Source organism: Mastigoproctus giganteus, chromosome 1, assembly GCF_048544385.1.
Source record: "Mastigoproctus giganteus isolate SK-2022 chromosome 1, ASM4854438v1, whole genome shotgun sequence".
Lineage (NCBI taxonomy): Eukaryota > Metazoa > Arthropoda > Arachnida > Uropygi > Thelyphonidae > Mastigoproctus > Mastigoproctus giganteus.
Genome location: NC_143575.1, coordinates 71,286,495 through 71,305,938, shown reverse-complemented (window position 1 = coordinate 71,305,938; position 19,444 = coordinate 71,286,495). Strand labels below are relative to the sequence as shown.

Here is a 19,444-nt window from a genome sequence, read left to right as displayed (position 1 = left end):
TTACTGAGGCAGACTTTCTGCCACAAAGAACATTGTGCCAATGCATTCAACAAAATATGTGCTGTGGTCCTGAATTTTCTTGGCATTTATCTTGTTCATTGATCATTGATGAGGCTTGTTTTACACGTGATGGGGTCTTAAACTACCATAACAACCACATCTGGAGCGATGACAACCCTCATGCAGCATGACAGGACAAACATCGACATACGTTCAGTCTAAACGTTTGGGCTAGAATCATGCATGATCATTTGATAGGCCCCTGTTTTTTTACTTCTGTGGCTGACAGAAGACATTTATCTGCAGTTTCTTGAAAATGAATTGCATCATTTAATGGACAATGTACCTCTGGACATCCGACAAATATGTTTCATGCACGGTGGCACCCTAACTCACTTTAGTCGGAGAGTTCATCAGCATTTGGATGGTCATTTTCCTCAAAGATGGATTAGTTGCGGGGATCCATTGAATGGCCTTCTCAATCACCAGATTTGAACCCAATGGATTTTTATCTCTGGGGACATTTAAAGTCCATTGTTTACACAACTCCTGTGCCCGATGTTGACGTTTTAAGATAGCGTACCATAAATGGATGTGAGCAAATACGTAACACTACAGGTGTATTCAACAGAGTACGACAAAGCATGGAACCAGGCTCAGAGGATGCATCGAAGCAGGAGGAGACCGTTTTGAACAATTTTTGTAACAAAAACGTTCTGTCTTGTTTAATTGCATTACTTGTTCTGTTGGATAGCTTATTAATTGTTTGATATTGTTAAACAATAAAATTCCTCCTACCTCAGAAATTAAGCATTTCTAGACTCATGTTTATATGAACTTTTTTTAATGTTTTGTTGATGGGAATATGCCCCTAGAATATTTGACACCAATTTAAATACACACTGTATATATATAAATACAGTATAAATTCTCAAATGCAACAACAATGCTGCCTGAGAGTTGCCAAATTTTGGGACAAAACCTTATCAACACTTAATACTGATATTTACTCTGTTGTACTTAAGGAGGGCATCGCTTAAGTACAACACAGTAACATATCAGTACACAGTCATGTGTACTTGGTTTTTATCATGATATGACACTTGTTATACAGGGTGAGTCAAAAGTCACACACGCCATAGAGTAAATTATTTTTATTGTAACAGATATTCAAAATGCCCACCTCCAAACTTGCAATCACTTTAGAGTTCTTTGTGTGAATAATCCCTTGCCACAAATCAATGTCTCTTTTGTAATTTGACAGCATTCTGATGATACTTGGGAGGTTCTGGTAAAGATTGTTTGTTTGTTATTTGGTTTTTAGGAGCATTAGCAATTAAGGCCATATTGCTCCATAATATGCAGTGGTCATTCCCTGACCTTTCCGCATCCTCCGTATTTGGTGGTGACAGGCTCGAACCCCGGTCTAATCAAGAAGCGTGTGCTACGCACTGCTGCTCCTTCCCACCTGGGTACGGAGGCGCCGTCTGGTAAAGAGCAGACTTCAAGTCCATCAAGTAATTCTGTAGCATATATAAATACCTTTCACCAGTAATGTTTCTGTTACAGAAATAAGTCAATTATTTGACTATCCCATATGGATAGTCAAATAATTGACACACACTTGGAGATCATTTTGCACATTAGTCTCTTCCATCCAATTAGGATTACCATCTGACCAGTAATAAAAATTGAGTCTACTGATGTTACCACTAAGAAAAAATACTACCTTGTCATTGAAGATCAGCACATCTGTTTTACATCATCCCATCACAAAACTATTGTTGTCAATCTGTGTTGCCACCATGCAAATCCTGAATGAGTTGCACATTATATGGGTGAAAATGGTTTTTTCAAAGAATGTGCACTACTGAACTTAACCCCTATTTCTTGATTTAACTTGTTTGTTGAGTTTTTTTTGGCTGTTTGTAAGCTGCACCAATACCATCACTGATTTTCTTCATCAGTTACACTTTTTTGGTTTGCTACTTCAAGAATGATCAGCAACACTGATCAGAAACTTCTTTTTTCTTTAAAACAGTTTATTAGTCATCCAACAGTTGAATGATCAACTGGAGGCCATTGTGGATTCTGCATCTTAAATTCTTTGGGAACTGAACGGTGTGTAGCACCTGGTATGCCATGCATAAATACTAAGTTCACTCAGTCAATCCTAAGATAATTTGTTATTTTTAGCTCTGAAACAAAAAAAAAATATGTTGTAGTATTTATAATGATGCCTGACTTTTGAATCACTCTATATATTGAAAATACAAAACAAAGTGCAATGTATGCATTAAATAAAGAAAGCATCAACCAACAGCTTTGTTGCATCATTTGGCCATTTTATTACTAACCATACTTTAACAAAGAAGCAATAAAAATATATATTTTTTGTAGGGTTAATGGTAATGACCCTATCATCCTACAAACTACTTAACTGCATTGTGTCCATAATTGCCCATTTCTTGTCCATTAATAGAATCCTACCTTGGAAATTAATTTGATGCAGACATTGTAGGAATAGCAGAAACATGGCATCATTCAAACATAAGTGATGATGAATTTGAATATGGGGAATATGATGTCTACAGGAAGAGCAGACAGGAGAGGTGGAGTGGTTATGATCTTAGTTAAGAAGCATAATAAATCTAAGGCAATGAATCCACTTGACATGGGTGACGATTGCAATGCTCAGTCAGTTTGCATCATTTGGCCATTTTACTACTAGCCATACTTTAACAAAGAAGCAATAAAAATATTTTTTTTTTGTAGGGATAATGGTAATAACTTTATCATCCTACAAACTACTTAACTGCATTGTGTCCATAATTGTCCATTTCTTGTCCATTAATAGAATCCTACCTTGGAAATTAATTTGATGCAGACATTGTAGGAATAGCAGAAACATGGCATCATTCAAACATAAGTGATGATGAATTTGAATACGGGGAATATGATGTATACAGGAAGAGCAGACAGGAGAGGTGGAGTGGTTATGATCTTAGTTAAGAAGCATAATAAATCTAAGGCAATGAATCCACTTGACATGGGTGACGATTGCAATGCTCAGTCAGTTTGGTGTGATATAAGCACTGGGAAAACAAAATTGACAGTGTGTTATAAGCCTAATGACTGTGATGAGTATACCAAACAGCTATTCAGAGAAATAGAGTGACCCAGCAAATCAGAATGTCTCATAATAGGGGATTTTAACTTCCAAAAGTTGACCTGGAATTTGTGGGTTGGTCACTCACACACTAGCAAGACTTTTTCGGATTTCTTGGATGACTGTTTTCTACAGCAGTATGTTCAAGAGGCAACCAGATTGAGTAATACTCTTGATCTGGTTATCAGCAATGATTCTTCATGCACAAGAATATGCAGGTAAAAGACCCATTGGGTGGCAGCAATCACAGTATACTAATGTGGAATTTAATTAAAGACATAACTACTGTCGAGGGTAAAGAGAAAGGCTTTTGCAAGGATGACTACAGAGGTCTCAGACAGTGTATAAATACTGTGCAGTGGGACCAACTGATGTTACCAACAGCAAATTATAAATGGGAAATAATCAAAGAAGCTACTAGGCTTTTCATACCAACAAAGAAATACTATTCAATGCTTAGACCAAAATGAATGTCAGATGAACTATTGAGACAGATGGCAGAGAAAAAAAGGGTATGTGATGCATATAAAATATCAGGTGAATAGAAGCCTATGATAGATATAAATTAGTCTGTAATCAAGTCACAGAGGAGGTTAGGCAAGCAAAGGAAGATTATGAGAAGTCTCTGTCAAATAATGCAAAGAAAAACATCAAAGGCTTCTATGCTTATATTAACAGTAGAAGGAAGACAGTTGAATCATATTGGGCCACTTGAAGTCAATGAGATAATGGTTGACAACTCTGCTCAGGTTGCTGACAAATTGAATAGGTATTTTGCATCTATAGACACACACGAGGAATTCTTTAGGGGGGGGATGCTAGAAGTTTATCAACCGCTAACAAGAAGTTAAATGACTTTGTGATAACTTGAACGGAGGGCAAAAGAGAAATTGTTGAAGCTGAACATAAAAAAGGTGCCAGGATTGGATGAAATCTATCGAATTACATTAAGGGAGGCAGCAAGGGGGTAAGCAAATCCTTAGCCATAATTATGAGAGCATCCTTGGATTTAGGGGAAGTCCAATGGACAGAAGATGTGCAAATGTACCCCAGTTCATAAAGGGGGACCAAAAGGCACTATTGTAATTACAGACGTGTTAGGTTAATGTCTGTTCCAGGGAAAATAATGGAATCACTGGTTAAAGACATAATGCAGGACCATCTGGACAGGCAGGAAATTATATTGCAATCACACAGCATGGATTTGTTAAGGGGCAGTCTTGTCTAACAACTGTTACTATGATGCAGTGACCAAGGAACTGGATTCAAAAAATACTTTCAACATCATATACTTGGATATCAGGAAGGCTTTTGATATTGTTGCACATAAAAGACCGCTGTAAAAATGGGAATGATGTAGCATTAAGGGCAAGTTGCTGCTATGGATAATGGAATGGTTGAGTGGTAGAAGACAGAGTGGTAGTCTATGGACACTGCTATTCACGGACTAATGTTATTAGTGGAGTCCCCCCAGGGTTTGGTGTTGGGCCCATTGTTGTTTTCTATATTTATCAAGGATATTGATGAAGGTATATCAGGCTTAATGTCTAAGTTTGCAGACAAAGTTTAGCAAGGTTGTTAACGAGAGTAATGACAGTACGCTACTGCAACAGGATCTAGAAAAGTTGGGCAGATGGGCTGAGAGGTGGCAACTGAAGTTAAGCATTGGCAAATTCAAAGTACTGTATATACGGAGCAGTAACCCCCAAAGTAACATACTAACTGTGTGGTACTACACTGAGGGTAGTGGAGAATAAAAAAGACCTGGGGGTAATTGTACAGTCAGATATGAAGTTTTCTGAGCAGTGCAGGAGGCTGCCCAAGCAGCTTATGGGGTCTTGTCAATGATATATAGGAATTTTGCTGGAGAGATAAGGAGGTGATTATCCTCTTATATAAGGCAATAGTCAGGCCATACCTTGAGTTTTACATACAGGTCTGGAAGCCTCATTTTAGGAAGGATGTAGAGCTGCTGGAAGGAGTAGAGAGAAGGGCAACAAAATTAGTGAATGGAACAAAGAGTTGCTCTTACCAAGATAAGCTTAAGTTCTGCAAATTGCAGCATCTGGAGACTAGGCACCTGCGAGGTGATCTGATTGAGGTGTATAAGGTCTTGAATGGTTTCAGCAAGCTCAATGGTGATGGGATTCTTCCTCTTGCTCAGATTCCACACCTGAGAAGGCATAAATTGAAATTGAGGAAAGACAGTTATAGGATTTATTGATGGAAATTTGCCTTTAGCCAGTGGGTAGCTGATTGTTGGAAAAGGCTTCTATCTGTTGTTGCAGAACTGTGTGGGTTGAATAAATTCAAGAACAAACTAGTCAAATTCTTGGGGTGTACAGATGAGTGACCTTTTTTTTTTTTTTTTTTTGTGCTGATGCTATATAAGCTTGCTTTCTTGCATCATTTACCATTACTACTACTAATTGGGATAAGTTGCTTAAATTTGCACAATTTCGACAACTTAGCACCAAGACAGTTCAGGCCACGAAACAATGCTATATATCATGTCTGTAAACTATGTGAGATTCAAAAATACAGTGGAAACTATATATCATATCTGCTTCACCTGAAAATGTCTCAATCAGAACTATGGTATCTCTCATGCACCTTCGAGTGGATACTACAAAGAAATCAATATCATGTAACTTCCCAGTCAAATTTTGAAAACTGAAAGCAGGAAGTATTTAACCTTAACCTTCGTAGCTATAAAAGTAATAATACATTTTTGCAATATATCATTTTTACCAGACTTTTAGCATCTGTGTATGGGTTTTATTCTCAAGGAAAAGCATTTTCGTACCTACCCGTATATGTCTAGAACTCCAATAAACTTGTTTATTTTGTCACTTGATGCCAGTGATTTATTGATTTGTTTTACAATCCAGTCAAATAATTGAGAATATATGTGCTTTGCAAGGGCATCTCTTGCAAATACTGCCTAAAATAAATAAATAATATAAATTTGCATACACCATCAAAATCAACAAAAATATATCCATCATAACCAAAAGCTAAAGTAATCAGAACTAACTACAGATAACTAATTCAAATACTTTAAAAGAAAACACATAGAACTGTTATAAAGGTGGAGCTACGATCGGTGATAACACCACTTATGGGATCAAGGATTATTTGTTATAAGTTAGTTACCATACAAGATTAAGACAGTCTTTTCATATATGTAATAAAAAAACCATCATATGCGATTATCAAAAAATTACATATTGTAATTTTAAAAATTACAATAAGTTAATTCACAGAAATATGCGATATAAATATTTTTATTATACATCTGTCATCATTCATTCAGTAAGAAGGATAAGCACTCTTTAAAAATCACAACTTCGTCATTACCAGTCCCATGTCCGGATGAGAAAGGAGTAGGAGCATACCTCAATTTAAAAAAAACCCAGTGCTTGGCTGGCTCCGGCCAACAGTACCTGGGACGGGCCCCTGCCTGGATTACAGATGAAGATGGAGGATCTATCTTCAGCAACAGTGGAAGTCTGTCACCCTCCCAAGATCCTGGTCCCATCTAAATTGTGGACTATGCAGCAGAGGAATGGCAAGCCGGCTAGATTATCTGCCTTAAACCCTACGGATCTCAGTCATTGTGAAGAATGACAAGGCACCAGGAAATGATATCATCCAAGCAGAACTATGGAAATTTGGAGGCAATGCAATGTTAAAACACCTCGCACAATTGTTTAATCTAATCTTATTTACAGGTGATATACCAGAAGACTGGAAAAGTGGAATAATAGTACCTATACACAAAAAAGGAGATAAAGAAAATTGTCAGAATTATAGACCCATTACCCTTTTAAACCATATATATATATATAAAATATGTATAAGGATCTTACAAAATAGGATACTTAAAATATATGGAGAAACAATAGGGGAAGAACAAGCAGGATTTAGAAAAGACATATCAACAATAAACAATTCACACTAAACATCACTGCAGAGAAATATTGGAATAAGAAGACATCTCTTTATCTGTGCTTCATCGATTTCAAGCAGGCATTTGACTAGGTAAACAGAGAAAATTTAATGAAGCAACTACAAAAAATCTCACTTGACCATGAAATAATCATGTTTGTAAACAAATTCTACAATAATACAAAAGCAATAGTAAAATTAAACAACCTTAAAACAGAGAAATTTGAAATAGAGAAAGGAGTCATGCAGGGATGCCCTTTATCTCCATATCTATTTAATATCTACCTAGAAGAACTAATGAAATCAATTGAAGAAAAAAGAGGAACAATAATATATGGAAAAAATATAAACCACATAAAATATGCAGATGATATTGTGATTTTAACAGAAACCAAAGAACTAAAAGAAATATTAACAAACATCAATAAAGCAAGCAACAATTATGAAATTAATATTAATATAAATAAAACCAAAGTAATGCAAATCGGAAAAAACATAGATGGTTGTTTGTTTGTTGTTTGGTTTTTAGGAGCATTAGCAACTAAGGCCATATTGCTCTGGAAATATGCGGTGGTCATTCCCTGACCCTTCTGCATCCTCCGTATTTGGTGGGCACGGGCTCGAACCACAGTCTAATCAAGAAGCGTGTGCTACACACTGCTGCTCCTGCCCACCTGACTATGGAGGTGCCAAAAAAAACACAGAAGACATAAACATAAACATCCAAAGTCAACAAATAGAACAAGTACAAAAATTTATAATACCTGGGCTCTCTAAGAACAGGAATCCTAAGTAATATTGACCAAAGTTCACTCTGTTTAATGATGATATCCAGCTCAGGACCCTGGCAAACTCAGGATATCATCATTCTTCTCTTTCTTGGTGATTCCTTTCTCTCTCTCTCTCTCAGGGTAACTTGTGATTTTTTTTTTTTTTTTTTGGCTGGTGCATCATAAGCCTCAGGCTTCCTTGCACCATATGGCTAATAATAATAAATTAATCACAAATTGAACCTCAGATGGACAAACATGAACAAACTCAAAAACATATGGAAGAGCAATAAAATCTCAAATAGTCTAAAAATTAAACTATATGAAACTGTCATCATACCCACAGCAACTTATGGATCAGAGAATTGGAGAATAAATAAGAAAGAATGGCAAAAATAATGGCATTTGAAATGAGATGTCTAAGGAAAATCAACCACCAACTGCTCTATTATTCATTTCAGAATAGAGCAGATCTACAAAAAATAACTTCAGTGGTTTGGACATGTGAACCGGATGAAACAACACAGGCTGCCTAATTCAGTACTGACAGGAAGAATTGGAGATAAGAGACCACCAGGAAGACACAAAAGAGAATGGCTCCAATACTTAAAGGAAAAAAGAGGCTTTCGGAGCTATCAACAAATGATGCAAGATTCAAGAAATCAACAACAATGCAGGACGATATCTAAATATCGTCCTGCATTGTTGTCCATTCCGTTTGGCATGGACTCAGCCCATGACAAACGGAAAAATCAACAACAGAAACTCAAAGGATTAATACTATTGTTCTTACATAAACAAGAGCCAAAGAAATTAATACTTTTAAGAAATTTCTGCCCATTTGGACCTGATCTGTAAAGAAAATTTCGATAAACATTCATTTTGGCACCACTCACCCAATTTGGTGACAAGGTCAAAGGACCAGCCCACCCTTTGACATTTTAGATTAGGTTGGCATATTAGATTAGGTTGACATATTAAAATTAACCTATGTCACAAATAATGCAGTTCTTATTTTGGGATTCATTATGTCTGAAAGTGTTGTGTCATTTCCTGGATACTTCTAAGAATAAATTGGTTATTTCAGCCTTTTCCTGTGGTTGCTTACTTGTATGTCTATTGCCAAGGGTCAGCCACCTCTTGGTTGGATGCATTTATTCAATTTCCACCTTCATAATACAGGGCATGAATAATAGTAATAGATTAAAAATAAATAAAAATGGTTCATAGGTATAATTTTCATATAAACATAATTGTTACAACTGATTACCCCCTCATGACAGTTTTTACAATTATTTTATTTGGGTATACAATATAGTAGAATCTCAGTTATCCAGGTTATGGATTAACCACAGTCTCTACAGCCCAAAGAAGTCTGAGTCAGATAACCACATCCCCATCTTTGCTTTCTGCCTACTAGCTCACTCTAGCCTTATTTCAGTAATGCTTGAGTTTTACTACAGCATGGGTAATGTTCACAACCTCTAAGTTTTTTTTTTTTTTTTTTATATATATGTCTGTGCATGTGTCCTTCATGTTAAAATGGAAAGGGGTTGTTTTCTATTGAACAAAATTTTCTTGTTGTTCCATAAACACTGAATGTACTTTCTAATGAACAAAGTTGCCTAGGAGATACCACTCTCACTGACATGATGATGACAATTTGAAATTCATGTAGTACCTTTCACAGGAAGGTCACATGAGTTTTTCTTTCATTTTGCAGAGTATCTGGGCAATTTATTTCCCATCCAACCCAGCTAATTGGGAGCTTACTATGTTGACAATCACAATATTTTTTTATTGACAAAAGAAAATACTTTAAAAGAAAACAGAGAAAACATCACTCACGATATATGTATGACAACTTGATGTAATAACTCTATTTTTTACTGTTTTTTTAATTATTATTATTTAATTTAATAAAAAAAATAAGTAATACTAATAAAACTAATAAAATTTTATTTGTATATACAGTGTATACCTCTATATCCATCATTAATCCATTCCTGATCGACGAACGAATATGGAATCAATTTTTTCCATAGGAATTAACTAAAATTGGAATAATCCGTTCCCAGCCCCGAATCTGATACATAAATAAATAAAAATTTAACCAGAACTTTATCTTTACTGTGGAGCGATGATGGCAGAAGCTTAAGAGGAGGAAAGGAATTATGTATTGTTTAGAAGGGGAGTCACCTTCCATTAAAACATCGGGTACTGTAACTCCAATTCTGGTGATCGATGTCCTTTTTGTCCCTTTTCCGACGATTCACTAGCACTCGATTTAGCAAAGTCCAATGTTGTCTGTTTCTCTCTGTTTTTTTAAAAATTTATGAAAGTAGCCAATCACATTATCATTGAATGAATTTATATTTTGATTAACTACTGCAATGTTCAGGTGCCACTTCTCAACCATACTCTGCGTTTTGCCCCAATTGGACAGCATTTCCTTAATGTCATCAGTTGGGATGCTGCTGACATTGAGACCCTTCCTCCTCTGATGAAATTTCCTCCACTGCTTCAGCTTTCTGTTTTTTATGAAGGTCCAACAGTTCTTCTGTGGTGAGCTCCCTTCTATGGTCCTCCACCATTTACTCTACATTCTCGCTATCAACCTCCAATCCCATGGACCTGGCCAGAGACACAATTTCATCAACAGGCTCTGACCCAAAACCTTCAAAGTCTCTTTCTGACACACACTCTGGCCACAATTTCCTCCAGGCCGAGTTCATTGTCCCGGAAGACACTTCCTCCAATGTCTTATCAATTATCCTCAAACAATGAAGGATACTGAAGTGATTTTTCGAAAATTCTCTCAACTCACATTGAGAGAATTTTGGAAAAATTCACTTCAAATTCACTTCAAAACAGGGCTTTTGTATAAAGTTTTTTAAAACAGGCAATGACCTGCTGATCCATGGGTTGAATTAGGGGAGTTGTGTTTGGTGGTAGATATTTAATGCGAATAAAGCTGTGTTCCCCTGCTAAATCATCTTCCAAGCCAGGGGGATGAGCAGGAGCATTGTCCAAAACCAAGAGGGCCTTTACTGGTAAATTATAACTTTCTAGATAAGCTTTCACACTTGGGGCAAATACTTTGTGAATCCACTTCAGGAAAAACTGTCTTGTTACCCAAGCCCTCCAAATCACATTTAATTTACTTTTTATGATATTGTTCTTATTAAAAACTTTCGGATTTTCTGAATGATAAACGAGCAATGGTTTAAATTTGCAGATGTGTCTTCATATGTTTGGGATCTTTTAGCAGCAAGAATTTTTACACCTTTTGCCACATCAGCCGCTTTAATTGCTTCTTTATTTTTAATTATGCTGCTTATGATAGTTCTTGGCATGTTAAATTCTAACGCTAAGTTGGAAACACGTGTTCCACTTTCAAACTTAGCAATGATTTCTTTTTTTCAACTCAATTGTTGTTCTCACAGCTTTCCTTTTTGGTTGTTTTTCTTCACTACACTTTTTCTGGGCTATGGTCACTTCATTTTACAAAGATAACTGCAAAAAAAGTTGCAAAATTAAAAGAAATTTCAAAGAGAAAATAACAGGTGATGCGCAATGAACGATTGCACAAGGCAGACTGCTGGGCTACTGCAAGGGGCTGGCTGACCGCGTGGGTGATTGCATGAGGCTAGGATGACCACGTGGTGGGTGACTTTTCGTGACGAATATCGAAGCATTTTTTTGCCGAAAAAAAAAATGTAGCGGCTGACAAATATAGAGGTTCCAGTGTGTGTGTGTGTGTGTGTGTGTGTGTGTGTGTGTGTGTCAAAGTAATGCATGTCCACTTTAGTATTTCTAAAAATAAACTAATTTTATAACTAGGAGAATACCTCCGGAACTATGGTATTCATTTCATTATTTTTAATTATTCTGACAGTAAATATATCTTCATTCCAAGCAACCACCAAATTGGTTTAATTATGCCAAATACTATAAACTCTTGTTATTATTACTTGTTTTCTATTTTATTATTATCTTTTTTTACATTTTTGGTTTATTTATCAAAATTTGCAGACTATAACATTAAAGTTAATCCGTCAAACACGATATGGGCCACACACACAAAAAAAAAAAAAAAAGATCCACAAGCCACTAGTCTAGTTGATCAAGCAACAACACTACTATCCACATGGCTTATGTCAACTGTTGCCAATGTCTCTTCAAAACTTGTAAACACCCCCATAAGTGCTAACTTATGGATGAAAGAACTCTCATTTACTATGACTTTAAAATAAAACAGAAGGCTTGCAGCAAATGACAGCATTTAGGTGACACTATTGCCTAAACTCAATATGCAGGGTTCAGAAATCTAAAATGCTGCCAAACCTACAAAATCTTTCAACTATTTGGGTGGTAAAACTAAAAAAAAAAAACTTCTCTTAAATTGTGCAGATACATTTTTAGAGAAGTTTGGCGAAGTTAATTCTTGTGTAAAAAAATATTTTCATAATAGCTCCTACACCCATGGTATTTACAGAGATATGCAGTTTGTCCTTCCTCTTCCATCAGACCATATTTCGTTGCTGCCAACTTTGGACTTTCATAAAGCTGGAGAGCAGGCATTTGTAAGCAGGAAGAAGAAGATTTTTGTGCAAAAAAGAAAAGTAAAAACCAGAAGGAAAGCAGGAGGGCTTTGTGAAATCCATACTGCACTAGAAATTAATTTCACTAACAATATACACATTGTATATATTAACATATACACTTAGGTTTACCCATGATTTTTCTTTCTGTGGATTTCTGTTTTAATATTCTATTAGACATCAACTAATTGTGATTTCTTCAAGAAAGGTACAGCTCTTCAAAAATCTTGGGCCAAAGTTTCATTCATAATGGTGGCTCAGACAGAAATCAGTTTTTGTTTTTCTAACACGGCTGAATATTCTTTCACCCATCATTGCTATGAGGAATTCTTAAAATGCCAACCATGACTTGGGTAATTTGTTATATTTCAAGTTTCATGTGCACTTGTCAACAACTAAGGGAAGAGACACCTTCACCTTCTTCCCACAAATATATCTGCGAGACAAATCCAGGAACTGGTGGACACCAAGCATGCATACTACTTTTCTAATCACAGGACATGGTAGTCTCAACTCCAAACTCCACAAATTAGGCCTAACTCTCTCCCCCCTTTGTCAATGCGGCGAAGAAGAAACAGTGAAACACCTCATACTTGACTGTTACCTCTACACAGATCTGAGACATCCCCTGCTATTGGGGACTAACGTAACTAACGCTGGAGAATTCCCACAACTGATAGCTGGGGCAGAATCGCTCAAACTTCTTTCAGCTTTTGCAGGAAAATTATTCAGGCGAAGGGCGGCCCTCCAGCAGGAAGCACAGAGAGACAGTAGGTAAATGGGAAAATGAAAAGAAGGAATGAAGTGGAAGGGACTCAACAGAACAAGAAAATAGGAAGTAACGCAGAACGGAAGCACAATTATACTGAACTGAATAAGAAGCAAAAGTAAGGACTCAAGAACAAGATATCCCACAGCTTAGGAGCAGCGGAGCACACATAACTGTGATGTAGCTTCCTTGAAATTAGTGACTAACACTGAACATGCCCTAAAGAACTGGGTCGATGTCATAGGCCACATAGTGTCTTCAGTATGTGCGTTTTTTTTTTTTTTTTTTTTTTTTTTTATTTATTAGTGAGGACCCTACCTTCATAGGACAGGACCGAGATCTACGAGAAGCTGAGCAATCGAGAATTTCACTTGGTTATAGCCCTACAGGACTGGGTCGAAGCCACTGGCAATAATCATGTTTCCCGTTAACTACCCTGCCACACTGGCTTGTCCGTCCTTCTACTCGCAAAACACACAATGAACTCATCTCCACACACTCTAGGACAGGATTGAGCCCTGCAAGAATGTGTGTCTTGAATGCGGTGCTTCCCCTCAAGATGAAATTAAACCCTGTAGGACGAGCAAAGATAACTGTGAACTGTATAGCTATGATAATTATAAGATATTCTTAACTACCTTAGAACTGTTAAGTTGCTGTTGCGGTAGCGCTGTGGTTAAGGACACTGGTTGTGTCTTCGGCTGTAGTGTTGTTGCGACAGTGGCTGTTTTGCCAAGTATTTATATTGTCAACTGTAAAATTGTAGTAATTACTAACTTAGAAGTGTTCACTTTTGTTCAGGTTTGCTGTGGCTCCGGGGGTGCCGCGGTTGTGGTGCACTGGTTTGTGTCTGTCGCCGCGGCTCCGTCGTGGCTGCCGCAGGTGCATGGAATTGATTGTTACGCCGTGCCCTCTTCTGGCAGGATGGGCCCCTACAAGGGCCAATATTTGGTATAGATCATTGGACAACCTAAACATTGAACATGCTAAACTCACTAGAAACACCCACTACTTTACTGCTCCCCTTAACTAAATCTAAATTCATCCACACGCTATGTTTTAATCTCCTGACGAAACTTAACTTATTTTAAATTATTACCATATCGTATGTAAAACACACTAGAAACATTCACTCCATTAATTGATCCCCACTCAACTAAACCAACTCTATCCACACTTGATGATTTACTCTTTTATTGCTATATTTATCTCTATTTTAATATTATTGTATAAACATATAGAGGTTCAAGAACCTCCTTTTGTGATAACCAGACTCCCTGGAGCGCCTCCACGTGGCTAGGGACGGGAGTCGGGACGCAAGATATATCTGTTCTTGCCTCCTGGCTGCAAAGTCTCCAGGTGCCGGCATACAACACTCAACAAAACAAACACTCAAACAAAAATCTCCCCATACACACACTCGCCGGCTTAAAAAAAAAAAAAACCTACAAGAATCATTGCGGCAATAGGGGAAACCCTGGAGGCTGCAGTAAACAAAAATACTTTGAATACTTTGTGCACTTGTCAGTTCCACAACCAAGGACCACTGTATATCAATAATTTCTACTTTCGTAAGAAGGTTCTCAAAATGAAACCATTTTAATCTCCTGACGAAACTTAACTTATTTTAAATTATTACCGGGACGCTTTAACTATTTCTTTATCTTTAACAACACCAAGAATTACTGGAAAGTTGTCCAAAAAAATTTCAAAATAATGTCCTACAAATGATGAAATTTATGCTACCTGGGCATTTATAAGAACATCATTTTCAATTGAAACTTGTGCACTACGCAGTCATGTGGTTACAAAGGAACTGGATGCAAAAAATAATTTTGATATCATATATTTGGATTTCAGGAAAGCTTTTGACACTGTTGCGCATGGAAGACTATTGTACAAATTGGAGCAGAATGGTATTAAGGGTAAGCTGCTACAATGGATAAAAGGATGGTAAAGTGGGAGAAGACAGAGGGTGGTAATCAATGGGTGCTGCTCTTCGTGGACTAATGTTATTAGTGGAGTCCCACAGGGTTCGGTATTGGGGCCACTGTTGTTTTGTATATTTATCAATGATATTGATGAAGGTATATCAGGCTTAATGTCGAAGTTTGCAGATGATACAAAGGTTGGCAGGGTTGTTAATGACAGTAATGGCAGTGTGCTACTGCAACAGGATCTAGATAATTTGGGCAAATGGGCTAAGAAGTGGCAACTGAAGTTTAACCTTGACAAATGCCAAGTACTGCATATGGGTAGAAGTAACCCCAGAGAAACGTACCAACTGTGTGGTACTACACTTAAGGTGGTAGAAAATGAAAAAGACCTGGGAGTAATTGTGCAGTCAGATATGAAGTTTTCTGAGCAATGCAGACAGGCTGCCAGGGCAGGTCATGGGGTTTTGTCAATGATATATAGGAATTTTGCTAGCAGGGAAAAGGAGGTGATTGTCCCTCTATATAAGGCAATGGTTAGGCCACACCTTGAGTACTGCGTACTGGTCTGGAGGCCTCATTTTAGGAAGGGTGTAGATTTACTTGAGTGTATACAGAGAAGGGCAACAAGATTGGTGAGGAGAATGAAGGGATCCTCTTACCAAGAGAGGCTTAAGTTCTGCAAATTGCAGTGGCTGGAGACTAGGAACCTGCGCGGTGATCTGATTGAGGTATATAAGGCCTTGAATGGGTTGAGCACGCTGAATTCTGATGGGATCCTTCCACTTGTTCAGATTACGAACCTAAGGGGGCATAAATTCAAATTAAAAAAAGACAGATGTAGAATAGATGTGCAGAAATTTGCCTTGAGCCAGCGGGTGGTTAATTGCTGGAACAAACTTCCATCTGTCGTTGTGGAAGTTGATAGGTTGAATAAATTTAAGGAGGAACTGGACAGGCATTTGGAGGGAATGGTGTGATTTTTTTTTTTTTTTTTTTTTTGGCTGATGCTGCATAAGCTCATATACACTTGCTTTCTTGCATCACATGCCACTACTACTACTACTACATGCAGCCAAAACATACTTCCTTGCTGAGAAAAATAACAATCTTCTCCTCTTGTTTTAGACTCCTCATGATCATCATGCCAGAAATGCCTATAACTAAGTTAGGTTACAAGTAAGTTAGAATCATCCTTCTGACTTAGAGAGAGGTGGGATATAAATGGGCAGTTGCTTTCTTGGAGCAATGTTATTAGCAAAGTCGATTAGAGTTCAGTGCTGGGCCTCTTACTGTTTTAAATATTTAAAACAATATTGATCAAGGCACATTCAGCTTAATGACTTAAGTAGGTTGGCAGGATGGATAACTGCCTCATAAATGAAGGGAATCAAAATGTATTGTACTGCAACAATACCTCAAAAAATGAAGCAGATAGGCTGAGAAGTGGTAATTAATGTTTAACATGGATAAATGCAAGGTACTACATATGGATAGCAGTAATTCCAAAACGACATACCAGTTGGGTGGTACAGCACTTATCAGTGGTGGAGAATGAAATGGACGTAGGGAAAATTGCACTATCAGATATGAAGTTCTCTGAACAATGGGGGCAGGCTGCTGTTAGACTCTCACTGAGTTCTGTCGATTATATTAAAGAATTTTGTCAGCAGAGATGATGATTATCTCATTGTATATATAATGCAATGATCAGGCCTCATCTTGGTTAATGCACAAAGGACTGAAAGTCCCATTTTAAGGATGAGGATATCTTGAATAAGTACAGGAAGGGAAATCAATATTAGTCAACAATATAAAAGGATACTTTTATCATAAAAGAATTCAGTTCTCCAAATTGCACCACTTGCAAGCTAGATAGCTAAGGTTGAACCTCACTAAAGTATTCAAGGCTTAATGGAGTGAATAAAAAATGCTGATGGCAAACTTAATTTCTCAGATGACTTGCATACAAGGGACTTGAAACAATCTATCTAGAAACCTTCCATTGATCAATAATCGTCAGTATGGATTCCATTAGTGTTAATGCACTAGTGATATACTGTCTTAGGTCACACATCTATGGACAAATTCAATGGAAATATTTGGTGAAACTCAAGCAGTTCTCTTGACATTTCAAAGGTTTTTGATTGTGTTAGGTATAAATGTCTTCTTAATAAGCTTCCATCTTACAGTCTACCTTTTTTTTTTTTTTTTTTAAATTGGATATCCCATTTTCTCACTGATCGCTCATTATGGATGATGGTTGATGGCTTTCTACCTTTTAACTTCTCTAGTACTGCAGGAATTCCACAAGGATCAGTTTTTTTTCACCCACTCTTTTCCTCTTGTATATTAATGACCTTCTTCCATTGTTGGAAAATCCTACTCATAGTTTTACTGATGACAGCACATTGCATTCAATCTTCCAGTTTCCTTGCCCTGAATAAGCAGGTTCAAATTCTTGAATATCCACTACTAATTCTTAAATACTGATCTCTAAGTAATTCTACAGTGGGGCAAAGATAACTTAGTTGATTTCAATCCTTGTAAAGCTCAGTCCTGTCTTATATATCTTGCAAAAGAGTTTCTTCTGCTAATATACTTATCTTTGATGACAGATTTCTAGACAAGATCACATATCTCTATTAGGGATTACCCTGACTTCTAATCTCTCTTGGTCGTCCTCTGCATCTAAAGAGCTGAAATTTTTCTCTTTTTTGCTCTCAGCATTACTTTTCTTCTAAACAGCTACTCACTCTGTACAAATCTCAAATCCACCCTACCATGGAATATTGTTCTCACGTCTGAAGCAATGCTGCATAACCTCTCTTTCTCTTTCAGGCTTCTAGATTGCATTCAAAAGGGGGCAGTTAGGTTAATTAATAATCCAGCTCTAACAAAGTTTCTCCACTCTCTGTCTCATAAACATTCTGTTTCCTACATGCATTTTCTATAGATACTTCCATGGACAATGTTCTCCTGAATTGGTATCAATAATTATTATTTTTATTATTGGGATATCAGAGACATGGTGTCACACAGATATAAGGAATGCAGAAATGGAATTTGGGGAGGACAATGTGTACAGGAAGGATAGACATGATAGGAAGGGAGGAGGGGTTATGCTATTCGTTAAAAAACACAAAATCCAAGGACGTACAGCCAGTCGATATGGCTGGACAGTGCGGTGTAGAGTCAGTTTGGTGTGACATAAACACTGGGAAATCAAAATTGAGAGTAGGAGTATGTTATAGGCCTAATAAGTATAATAAACAACTGTACAGGGAAATAGAGTGGGGCAGTAAATCAGAGTCTTATAATGGGGGATTTTAATTTCCCAGCTATTGACTGGAATTAGTGGGTTGGTCACTCACACACTAACAAGGCTTTTGTGGATTTATTGGATGATTGTTTTCTACAGCAGCATGTTCGGGAGGCAATTAGAGTAATAATACTCTTGATCTGATTATCAATAGTGATTCTTCATGCATTAAGAATCTGCAGATAAAGGAACCACTAGGTGGCAGTGATCACAGTGTGCTGAAGTGGGATTTACTCAAAGAGGTAACTACCATTAGGAGTAAAGGGAAGGGTTTTTGCTTTCGTAAAGATGACTACTGAAGTCTGAGACAGTATTTAAATTCTATACAGTGGGACCAACTGATGATGTTACCAACAGAAAATTCAAAATGGGAAGCATTCAAAGAATTAATCTTGGAAGCTACTAGGCTTTTCATACCAACTGAAATATTATTCAAGGTTTAGGCCTAAATGGATGTCAGATGAACTAATGAGACATGTTGCAGTGAAAAGAAATGTATGGGATATATATAAATTAATGGGTGACACAGAAGCCTATGAAAGATATAAGCTAGTCTGTAACCAAGTCACAAAGGAGGTTAGGCAAGCAAAGGCAGACTACGAGAAATCTTTGGCAAAGGATGCAAAGAAAAACAGCAAAGAGTTCTTTACTTATGTAAATAAGTAAACTCTAGAAGGAATGGGATGAATCAGATTGGTCCACTGGATATCAATGGTTCAACTGTTGATGATCCTGTTCAGGTAGTTAACAAACTAAATGAGTATTTTACATCTACAGTCACACATGAGGAGTTATTCAGGGAGTGGAATGCCAGAAGTGAATTAAACTCTGGCAATGAGCTAGATGATTTTGTAATAACTGATAGCAAAGTGGAGGTGAAACTGAAGATAAACATACGAAAGGCACCTAGGATGGATGGGATCTA

At 37.1% G+C, this 19,444-nt stretch overlaps 1 protein-coding gene across 3 annotated transcripts in view; it reads right to left on the bottom strand.

The window, feature by feature from the left end:
• Nucleotides 1-19,444, bottom strand: part of didum (dilute class unconventional myosin) — an 814,019-nt gene that overhangs the window by 565,946 nt on the left and 228,629 nt on the right. For all 3 annotated transcript variants that reach the window (XM_090373351.1, XM_090373360.1, XM_090373369.1), the window contains exon 11: nt 5,980-6,113. In XM_090373351.1, coding sequence (XP_090229477.1) covers nt 5,980-6,113 — 134 coding nt within the window. The remainder of the gene's footprint in view (nt 1-5,979; nt 6,114-19,444) is intronic.